Source organism: Spermophilus citellus (genome assembly GCF_964194105.1).
Source record: "Spermophilus citellus genome assembly, chromosome: 4".
Classification (NCBI taxonomy): Eukaryota; Metazoa; Chordata; class Mammalia; order Rodentia; family Sciuridae; genus Spermophilus; species Spermophilus citellus.
Window position 1 is genome coordinate 31,834,111 of NC_138185.1, and position 10,623 is coordinate 31,844,733.

Sequence of the window (10,623 nt, forward strand, 5' to 3'; positions counted from 1 at the left end):
TTAGCTAAGAAGACCCAAGGAAGTCATTTCCCATATGACAGAAGACATTGGGTTATGTAATTTCTGTTTTCTCTCTTCCAACTTCGTTATATTATTTTACTGGATACTGAGGAGCACTTAACTGCTGAAAACCCAATGAGACCACACAAAAGAATGGCAGGTGCCAATGAGAGTGGTCTGGCATTGACCAGGTTTCTGAGCAAAGTAGAAGGAAGGGAAAGCCGTTGTTCCTTGAGCTAAGAAACAGTATGGCAAGTTCCCTGTGTGACCCGGGCATGCTGGCTTCATGGAATTGGAGCCCACTGGGCCATTGTTCTGTTGTCCTTTGTTTAATCCTCTGTATCTTCTTCTGCACGTAGATGGAGTTTGATTAGAAGGAAGCTGGGCTAATTGAGGATCTGGAGCTCCAGCAGATAACCAAAGGCTGGTTGTTTGATTTTGCTGTTGTTCCTGTTGTGTATTTTTGGTAATGGGGATTGAACCCAGGGCCTGATACACACTAGGCAAGTGCTCTACCACTGAGCTACGCTTTCAGCCATCACTGGGTTTTTGAAGGCCACCAAGTGTGTATCGTAGCACTGCCTGTGTGACGTCCAACCCCGCCTACAGAGACACACAGACAGCACTAGTGTGCTGATGAACAGAAGACTGCTGGTTACACACAGTCCTGCCAAGATGCCCAAGTAGCTGGGCTTGGTGGTGAAGTTGGTGCATGCCCTCCTCCAGCCTGAGGCCCGAGGCAGGCTCAGGCCAGCCCTGTTGGCTGCCAGCACACACACGCGGTATGTGGTGCCAGGCGAGAGCCCATACAAAGGGTGCTGACGGGCAGTGGCATAGATGTTCTCTACCACTGACAGGTTCTCTGCCTTGCCCTCTGCGAAGTAGCGGATCTGGTACCCATGCACCACTGAGTTGGGGGCACACCAGAGGATGAGTGCTGATGTATCTGTCATCTCTGTCACCCCCTGCAGCCTGGGGGCGTCCGGGATAGTGTCTTCCCGGCTGAGGCCAGGGCAGCTGCACCCTGAGTGCCTCTGCAGTTCGGCGCATGGGGTCTGCAAGTGCTTGCAGGGATGGTAATCACAAGGGACATACTGTTCAGGTGCTCTCACCTCTTCCTTGGTCCCTTCCTCTTCACCATAGTCATCCAACAAGACGACTGGAATCCCGCCCTCCGAAGGACTCGGCTGGGGAACCTGGGGGGTGGCCTGTGACCTCTGATCAGGATGAGTTGTGTGCATGGGGTTCCTTGAGGTGGGGAAGGGACCGTGGTGTTTGCTGGCCTGTGGAGTGGAGGCAGCTGAGACATCAGTTTCAAGGACAATCCTGGTAGTATGTTTTCCTCCATGATTTGTCCCAGCTGTGCCGGCAGCATTGGGTGGAACACTGAAGTTATAGTAACTTGCTGTGGAGTTGACACCGGACTGGGCAGTCCCCTGCCCAACATCACCATGAGTCCATGCAGCTTGTAAGAGGGAAACTGCAGTGTGGGAGGGGGTGTTGGTGACGCTCTGTTGGCCTCCCGAAGGCTGGGTGGAGGGACCCTGTGAAGATGGTGCATAGGCTGAGTGGTCAAAGGAGGGTGGGTCTGAAGCCAGGACGGTGGTCCTGTGGTCTGACCTGCACAGATCAGGCAGCTGGGAGAGCAGAAGAGGGACCGAGAAGGGACCTCCAGATCCAGCAGCTGGTATGCACATAGTGTCTCTGGCCCTAGAGAGGAAGCCAACCAATTAGAAGATGCCTGCCTGGCTCTGAGGCTGCATGTGAGCTGGGTTTCAAATCCTCAGAGCATTTGTCCCGTCCTGCCAAGGCTTGTCAACATGTCTCTTGCCAACACGTCTAACTTGGCATGTGCTTCTCACACATGGCCTCACTGAACCTCAAGATATCTATTCAGAAGGCTTCTATCACCACTTCCATTGGGCAGAGAGGGAAACTGATTTTCATAAAGAAGAACCAACTGCCCAAAATACCATGGCTAGTCAATGGCAGGACTTAACCTGGGGCAAGCACTCTGGGCATCCCAACTCTCTAAGGGTAGTTTGCCATTTTGTTCTCACCTGTCCGCTTCCTGGCAGTGAGTGCTCATGATAATATTCACACACTTGATAACATTTCTGAGTGCTTGCCATGCGCTGGACACTATCCTTCACACTTTATACTAATTTAGTCTATGCTATCTTATGAGGTAGGCACCATTATACCCATTTTCTAGTTAAGGCAGTAGAGGTACAGAGAGATTAAGTGACCACCAAATCAATAGTAGGAGGTGGTAGGAAGCCACACTCTAGCTCCAGCCTGTACTCTCAACTCCTTCATCAATACCACAGCAAGGGACCCTGGATGGCAGAGGGCCTTGGGCACCTGTGTTGGGAAGCAACCTGGGGAACAGGAGTACAGATTATATCTCACATTACAGCTGCACTTGGATGGGAGGTAGAAAAGAATCCTGCAGATGGGAGGATTGTTTCCCAAATAGGAGCAGTTGGCTGGTGGAGCTGGTTGGAGAGTACTCATCATGGGGGATATTTCTAGTGCCCCAGTCCCCATCTTCTCCTGGTACCAGCCTGGGTGTGGCTCCCTCACTGCAAAAACAGCTCTTCTAGCCAAAACTTGCATAAGAATTCTTTTTTCCCTGTCCTGCAAGACAGCTCTACAGGCCTTGAGTTGAATGGCCCAGGAGCAGGAAGCCAAACTCCATTTGGGAGATTCAGCAGGGTCTGGTGGTTGAGAGTCAAGTTTTGGAGGAAGATAGAACCTGACTTCTCCATCCAGTGGCTGCATGAATTTAAGCAAGTACCTCATCTGTTCGGGTCCCATTTCCCTCATCTGTAAAATGGGACAAAAATACATACACTTGCTTTAGCAGAGACAAGCTAGCTGTTCACCTGACTCACTTCCTTTTCCCACTGGGCACATGGCTAGACTACAAATCCCAATTTTCCTTGCAGGTAGATGTGGCCTGTTGACTGAGATTTGGAGCAGAAGCGAGGTCACCATCTACCAGCTTGACCCATATAAAATCTCCCAAGGCAGCTCCTCCATGTTCTTTGCCCCTTCTGGCTGGCAGGAAAGGGGACAGAGCCTCCACCACCCTGGTGTAACTAAATGGAGGAGGGGATGCTCTGCGCAAAGCTGCCCAAAGGCCCAGTATCATCATATGAGCAAAGATGCACGCTGAGACAACATTCCCTCCTGAAGGCGAGGTAACCTCAGTCATCTTGTTTTGTAAGTGTGTTACCTGCTTAGGGTAGTTCTCTTTGCATCCACAAGGAGCCAGGACAGCTCACAGCTGCAAGTGAGAGGGTTGCCGAAGAGGTTGATGGATAGAACCTGGGAGGAATTCATGGTCCAAGGAGGGAAGGAACTCAAGTTGCAACTGAATAACACACACACAAACACACACACACATACACACACACACATACACACAAAAAAAGAAAAAAAAATCAATTAACTCAGGCTTTTACAGACATTTTTAAAAAGTTCCCCAGAGAGCTGGGTGTGGTGGCTCACGCCTGTAATCCCAGTGGCTTAGGAGACTGAGGCAGGAGGAACACAAGTTCAAAACCAGCTTCAACAAAAGCAAGGCACTAAGAAACTCAGTGAGACCCTGTGTCTAAATAAAATACAAAATAGGGCTGGGGATGTGGCTCAGAGGTCAAGTACCCCTCAGTTCAATTCCTGGTACCAAAAAAATGTTTCCCAGAAAGGCATGGTGGTGTTATAGAAAAATAATTCTGTTAGGGATTAGAGGATATTGCTTTGGATAAAACATTCGATGATTTTGAACCTCATTTTTTGCCAACCTAATGGAGTCAATATCATTTCTCATATAAAATAAGGATAACACTTTCATGCCAATAGGTCATATCATGATGAAGGTATTTATGAATGAAAATCTCTATACATAAGTAGATATTTTTATTATAGACCAGTGACAATAATTGGTAGATTATTTTTTTTTCTTTGCAGTGCTGGGCATCAAATCTAGGACCTCTCACATGCTAGGCAATTGCTCTACCACTGAGCTATACCCCCCCACCCAAATTTCTTAATGAGAACTTTATTAATGGATGCAACTGCAGCTGAAGCATAGGTGATGGCACACGATACCAGTCCTAGGAAAGATGCCTCACTTAAGTGTATCAGTTAGCTCTGGCTAAGTAGAGAACTGTGCCCCCAAACTTAACAGCTTGATCCAATAAACATTTTCTTTCTTTCACATGATTCTGAGGGTTTGCTTGGTGCTTCTTGTAGTCCAGGCCAGCTCGGCTGAGGCCATAGGATCTAGGATGTTCTCACATGTATGTGGCCTCAACAGTGTGTGCCAGGACCTTTCTCCTTGCATCTCATCACTCAGGAGGTCAGCCTAGACTTTTACATGGGTCCCCGAAACAAGAGAGGGCCAGCCTGTGTTCAACTGTGTTCTAGTTTATGTTTACATCACATTTGCTAATATCCCATTGGCTTAAGCAAATCACAGAGCCAAACCCAACTTCAAGCAGTGAAGAAATAGACACCACCTTCTGATGAGAGAAACTGTAACCATGCGGTGGGGCAGGCCGACAGGGGTGAGAGGGATTACCATGGTTATTTTTTGCAAATAGTCAAATCCATTCTTGGTTCTCCTTCCTTTATTCCCAAGAGTCCCCACAGAGTATTTGGCCTCAACTCCTTCCTCTCCAAGTCTCCTGGCCCTCATAGATTTTGCATCCTTTACATGGATTCAGTTAGAATTCATCATTAACATGAGCTGTGCTTTTCCTGAAAGCCCCGTCTTATCAAAGGATGCCTTTCTTCCATTTATCTGGGAACTTGCCTTCTCTTACTAGTACTCTGGGGCAGATGCTAATGTTCTGAGTAAGGAATGACATACCATCCAGATCTGCTCTATCACTTCTGGCCACCAGGAAGGTGAAAGGCATCACCTTGGAATGCCAGCTCTAAGTGTGTGCCATTTATATTGAAACTTAAACCATGCCCACATATACAAGCTTGGATCCACCTTCAGACCTATTCTTCCCAATCCAGTCTGATGAATTGTTATTTCCATCTACTTTATAACACAGCACATGGCATGTGCTTCTGCTATTGTCACATATTGAACTGTGAGCTCCTTGAAAACAGGGGCCGTCACCATCATCACCATCGCCACCATCATCATCGACATTTCTATAAGACATCCATTATGTGCCAGAAATTCAGTGTTCCACACTCGAAAAGCCCCAAGGTGAAGTACTATTGTCATATCTTTGTTTTACAGAAAAAGAAACTTTATGTTGTTGATATTCTGGCACATTACACAGTTCTTGGATTTTTATCAAGTTCAAAAAAAGAGTTAGAGCCAGACACATACAGTGTTTTCCCTCATAATGTTGTGTGCTCAATGAATGAAGGAAAGAAGGCGTGAACGGCTCTGTTTTTGAATAACTATTCAGCCTTTTAGAAGAAAAATTCCATCTCTAGTGACTTTGTTGCGTAAGACAGAACTAACAAGACCCACTTCTAAACTTCCCAGGGATTTTTTTGTCAATAATACATCCAGTGATATTTGCAGAATTCTTTGGTATTTTCATAACAGTATTTTCATCTACTGGATTCTGGAAGGCAGGTGGGGAAGTATTATTCTTCTTTTACTTAAAAATATCAGGCTGTGCCAGATGTAATGACACATACTTATAATCCTAGTGGCTCGGGAGGCTGATGTGGGAGGACTCCAAGTTCAAAGCCAGCCTCAGAAATTTAGCAAGACTCTGTCTCAAAATAAAAAGGACTGGGGATGTGGCTCAGTGGCAAAGTGCCCTGGCTTCCATCCCTAGTATCAAAAACAAACAAACAAACAAAAAGTCGTCCAAGTCAGTGGTTGCTCCTGGGCACCAAAGTAGGACACACTGGACATCCACCATGCCAGAGGGCACCAACTCCAGATCTTAGCTGCAAGAACTTCCCTCCCAGACCTGCTCAAACCCTGCAAGGGACTGAACTTATATGACGTGTGGGAAAGGAGGTGGATCCAGTAGAGAAGAGGCCTGATGTTTTCACCCCCTCTTCCCACTGCACATTTCTCAGCCTGGACTGAAAAGAAACTTATTCTTTAATATGACTATGAACTGGACTGAATTGCTGGGTGGGTCATCTGAGACCTGTCCCAATTGCCCCAAAGGATGAGGAAGAATAAAACCCCAAAGAAGATTTGGAAGAGCAGGGAGAGAAAGATTAAGATCCAGTTTGTTCTATAAAATTCAACACAGTATAATAGAACAAAAATCAATTCTGTGATTAAAATGTGTCTTAGAAACACTTACTTCTGGAACAGAAGGACCTGTAGACAAGGAGTGTCTTGAAAGATGTGTGTGTGGACGGAAGTAAGTGCTGGGGAGGCCTGACAATCCAGATGCTGGAGGTTAGGGGTCATCTTGAAAATGTCGCCCTCCAGGATCCTCAGCCTGGGCATCTTCCTCAGGTAAAGGGACGTGAGTTTCGGCAGGTCTCTGATCCACCCAGGTTCAACTGAAACACAGAGGGGACACTGTCCTTTACCCCAAAAGACACAAATTCAGATCAGCCCATCATTAAGGAAACAACAAAGTGACAAGATGAGTCACAAGCATGGGTGCAGTTATTGATTTGGGGGATCTCAGAAGAATGGCCATTTTAGCTGGAAGGGCCCTCACGGATGACCAGTCCTTCCTGTCTTCTAGCCAAAGTTGTCCAAGGCCCAGAGAGGAGAACTGTTGGCCCAAAGCCATACAGCTGAGAAGGGACAGAGTAAGACTGGTACCCAGGACATTCCAAGCCCACTGCTGCCTCACCTGATTAAACTCCACACACAAAATAACCAGACTTCACTGCGATGGCTCCCAGGAGTGAGGAACCTTTGAGGCATGTAAGTAAGGAGAGGGGATCAGCCCAGAGTAGAACTGGAAGCCAATTTTTATGGCTTTCCCAATAAATGGAGAATGTGCTTCTTCTCCTCTGTATTTTCCATTCTTGTTCTTTTCTTGTTTCCTTGTCCCTGACAGACAGGTGGTTACAGACACATGAAGTCTTTTTTTTTTTAAGGAAAAAAACAAACAATAAAATCAACCTTGCAAATCAAAGTAAGAACACCAAGCACAAGAGAACCATTTTCCTCACCTCCTGCCTGGGTCCTGTTCAAATGATTCAACATTCACAGAAACAATGTTATCCAACGGAGTAGAAAAATAAATGAATTAATCTTGAGATCATCAGTTACTTCACATTAACTGCACCAAACGTGCCAAGTTCATACATAAATGAATCCCATGCTGGGATGCCGGGCAGGATGGCGCACGTTTGTAATCCCAGAGGCTCAGGAGTCTGAGGCAGGAGGATCACGAGTTCAAAGCCAGCCTCAGCAACTTAGCAAGGCATTAAGCAACTCAGTGACACCTTGTCTCAAAAAAAAAAAAAAAGTATTTTAAAAAGGACTGGGGATGTGGATTAGTCGCTAAGCGCCCTGGGTATATCGGTACCAAAAAAAAAAAAAAAAAAAAAAAAAAGTGACTACGTTTTGGGCTCTGGACCCAGAATGGCTGGCAGGATAGGCTCCAATTTGGGAGCACCAAGCATTAAATGACCTGTGCCATTCCACCTTCCTGTGACTTGGTAACCTCCTACTTAAAATGGAGACTGTAAAGTTCCCACTGCTGGGGAAATGCAACTGGTGTTACTGTTGACCACTACTGTGAACTTAAACACTTGGATCACGCCTAGAGAACCCTTCCTGTCCCTGGCAGCGTGTGCATAGCCGGGTTCTGTGCTCCCGGACTCACCTCGCTCTAGGTATGTGCCGCTGAGATCCAGGGTTTCGAGCGCGGCCAGAGGCTCGCCATCCGCCCCAGCGAACGCTCCGTCGGCGATGCCATCCTGGACTCCGAGGCCCAGAGCGGAGGCCGAGAGGTTGAGGAGCTGTAGCGCGGGGAGGCAGGCGAAGGCCCGAGGCTGCAGCGCCTGCAGTGGGTTCCCGGCAAGGATCAGCACGCGGAGGTTGCTTAGCGCAGACCCCGCGCAGGGAGGCAGGGCGGCCAGCTGATTGTAGCTGAGGTCCAGCGTGTGCAGCCCCACTGGGCCGCCGGGGCTCCAGCGCACCGCTGCGATGCGGTTGTGGCGCAGCGTCAGCACCTGCAGCTGCGGCAGGTGGCGGAGCTCCGGCATGCTCAGGGCCCGCAGCAGGTTGTGGCTGCCGTCGAGGCTGTGCAGCGAGCGCGGCAAGCAGCTGGGCAGGCGCTCCAGGCTGCGGTTGGCCAGGGTCAAGGCCGAGGCTCCTGCGGCCGGGAGCCCCTCGCAGGGTGAGCCCGTGGCGTTGCTGCCGTCGCTCTCCCAGGGCCCCTGCTGAGTGAGTCGGAAGAGCGGGACCTTCTCCTGGAAAGTCTCAGCCTGGCTCTGGTGCAGCACATTCAGCAGCCGCAGTAGCAGCAGGGTCCACCGCATGGTGAGTGCCTGTGGGAAAGACAGCCGGGCAACCCGTTAAATCTAGTGAAACCCCCAAACGAAGGGCAAATGTGTGTTCCCACCCCAGGGTGCAAGCCCTGGATGTTCATTGTGGACATCTCCTGTGTCGCCAGGTGCGCGTCGATTTTGCCCCTGTCTGCTTTCCCCTGTCTGCTTTTCCCCAGGCACTGTGACACTTCTTGCCCTTTCTTCTCTTAGCAATGCCCTTCCCTCTTCTTGTGGGAGGCCTCCCTCATTGGTCCGCTGTGGTCCTGAATCTCCCAGTAACCCCCTCCATTTATTTATTCCTATCTCTTGAGCTTCAGTAGAGAAGGAATATTCCCCTTTCTGCTATAAACAGATTGTAGATTCATAGCCGTGAATATCCTCGGTATTCTTCTGGGATAGAAATATGGGACTCAAGGAAGATTTTTGTCATACCCAATAACACTCAATTGTCACGATTTTCCCATTAGAACTCCCCAGCCGTGGGTGAGTTGTAGTTTGCATAAAATAAATTCTGAGGTCCCTTTTTTAGGGGCAAGTTGAGGTTTGCCTTCAGGATAAGAAAACAGCCTTGGGGATTGGGACATTGGAGTCAACGATTTCCTGGTCCTACATAGGTTTCAACAAAACCGCAGGCCTTCAGTGTCAGCACTGCCAGGGAAGGGTGGTTGAGAGCTGCTAGGTGGGAGTTTCAGGAGTACTTGGGATTGCACAGAGAAGCAGGGAGATCAGGTAGTGATAGATCACACTGCTGTGGACTGGCTAGGAAGTGGCAAAGCTACTTCTATCAGGCCTTGGTCTTGAAGTTACTGTGTGATACCACTCCCCTCCCACCCCTTACTACAGATGTGTGTTTCTGCCTTGGCTGTGGGCTGACTGCTAGATCTGAGCCACCATCCAGGCTCCTGGGAAAGGACCTCCCTGCTGCTAGTTGGGGGTCAAGGCAGGGAGAAAGATCTAGAAACTGAGGCCAGAAACACATTCATCCAGCAATATGTCATACTCACCCAGAAGCTGTCCCTGTGGAGTGTGGCACCCCTGGATACCCCTTGACAGTCTTCGATCTTGTTTTATGTATTCCAGGAACCAGTGACTTAGAGAGCAACTCAGCTTTGAATGCCAGAGGGATTACTTTTTCTCAAAGCTGCCCTTCCCCCTTCCTGTCCACTGAGAGAGCCTGAGATTCTCCAGACTTGCAGCCCCTCCTTCCCCAAGACATTGTTGACTTTAGCCAACACCACATTGCCTGTCTCTCTCCTCCCTTCTGGGAAGTGGGCTGCTCCTCTCCAGATCTGGCACCTCCTCCCAGCCCTCCCCATCTCCACCTTTCCTTACTCCACCTCTCCAGGCTTGAGGAATGGAGGCAGAGAGCAGCTAGAGGTACATGAGGCAGAGGCAGCTCTGTCATCTCTCAGGAATCCCATTCTGTCTGCCAGGTGCTTCTCATTTTTTGGGTTGGGTGGAGGCTGAATGGTGGGCTAGTAATGGTGAGCTGAAACCCCCTCTCCCAAGGAAGGCATGGGGCTCTAGTCTAGGGAAGGGCTTGCAGAGATTCACAGGAAAGTGACAGGAAAGGGGAACTTCAGAGGAGACAGAAGACAGATCTGCCTTTGGTTGCTCTGAGAACCAGTTCAGTGACAGTGTAGATGTTTGCTTCTCCTAAGGAATGGGAACAAATAAAGGAGGCAGAAGTGAGGAAAGAGCATCCTTGCCCAGGGACTGGAACGATGACTCCTGATTACCAAAGTCCCCAGGTCTCTTAAAGATGTGATGGGACACCATGAACTTTGTTTACAGCATTGTTTAGAGCAGAGAGCACCCTTCTTCCGCAGAGCTTCAGAGAGCAGAGATGACTCATTTTACTTAAGAACCTTTGATCTCACTCTCTCCCTTCATTTCTCCCAGCCCCCCAAGAGGCCTGAGAGCAGGCCTGTGCTCATTTTTCCCAGTTCTGTTGAGTGCAAATCCTGAAACCAGAACTTTATATCTTTCCTTCTGTCACTCCTTATCTGGGCAGCCCTGAGCAGTCCCAGGACACCGTTGGTTTATTTGGATAATTGTATGTCCTAGAGGTTTCCTTTGACCTCTTCTCTACCCAAAACTTCAAAAACACCTTTGTCATGTAGATGTCAGTGAGGGGAAGAGGTGTTGCTCAAAAAT

General features: G+C 48.7%; 1 protein-coding gene across 1 annotated transcript; it reads right to left on the reverse strand.

Moving 5' to 3' along the window:
- Window positions 1–297: 297 nt before the first annotated feature.
- Window positions 298–9,523, reverse strand: LRRN4 (leucine rich repeat neuronal 4). The gene is made up of 5 exons (XM_081290843.1): window positions 9,471–9,523; window positions 7,800–8,466; window positions 6,309–6,513; window positions 3,242–3,379; window positions 298–1,710 (listed from the first exon to the last, which is right to left on the reverse strand). Exons 2-5 carry the CDS (start codon window positions 8,455–8,457, stop codon window positions 513–515), a joined length of 2,199 nt encoding a protein of 732 aa, XP_081146969.1. The 5' UTR covers window positions 8,458–8,466; window positions 9,471–9,523; the 3' UTR covers window positions 298–512.
- Window positions 9,524–10,623: the final 1,100 nt, after the last annotated feature.

Coding starts and splice junctions, on each gene's coding strand:
- LRRN4 (XM_081290843.1), bottom strand. CDS start 8,457: ATGCGGTGGACCCTGCTGCTACTGCGGCTGCTGAATGTGCTGCACCAG. Junction 3,380..6,308: donor CAGGTCCTTCTGTTCCAGAA/GTAAGTGTTTCT, acceptor TGTGTTATTCAG/TTGCAACTTGAGTTCCTTCC. Junction 1,711..3,241: donor AAGAGAACTACCCTAAGCAG/GTAACACACTTA, acceptor CTTCCTCTCTAG/GGCCAGAGACACTATGTGCA.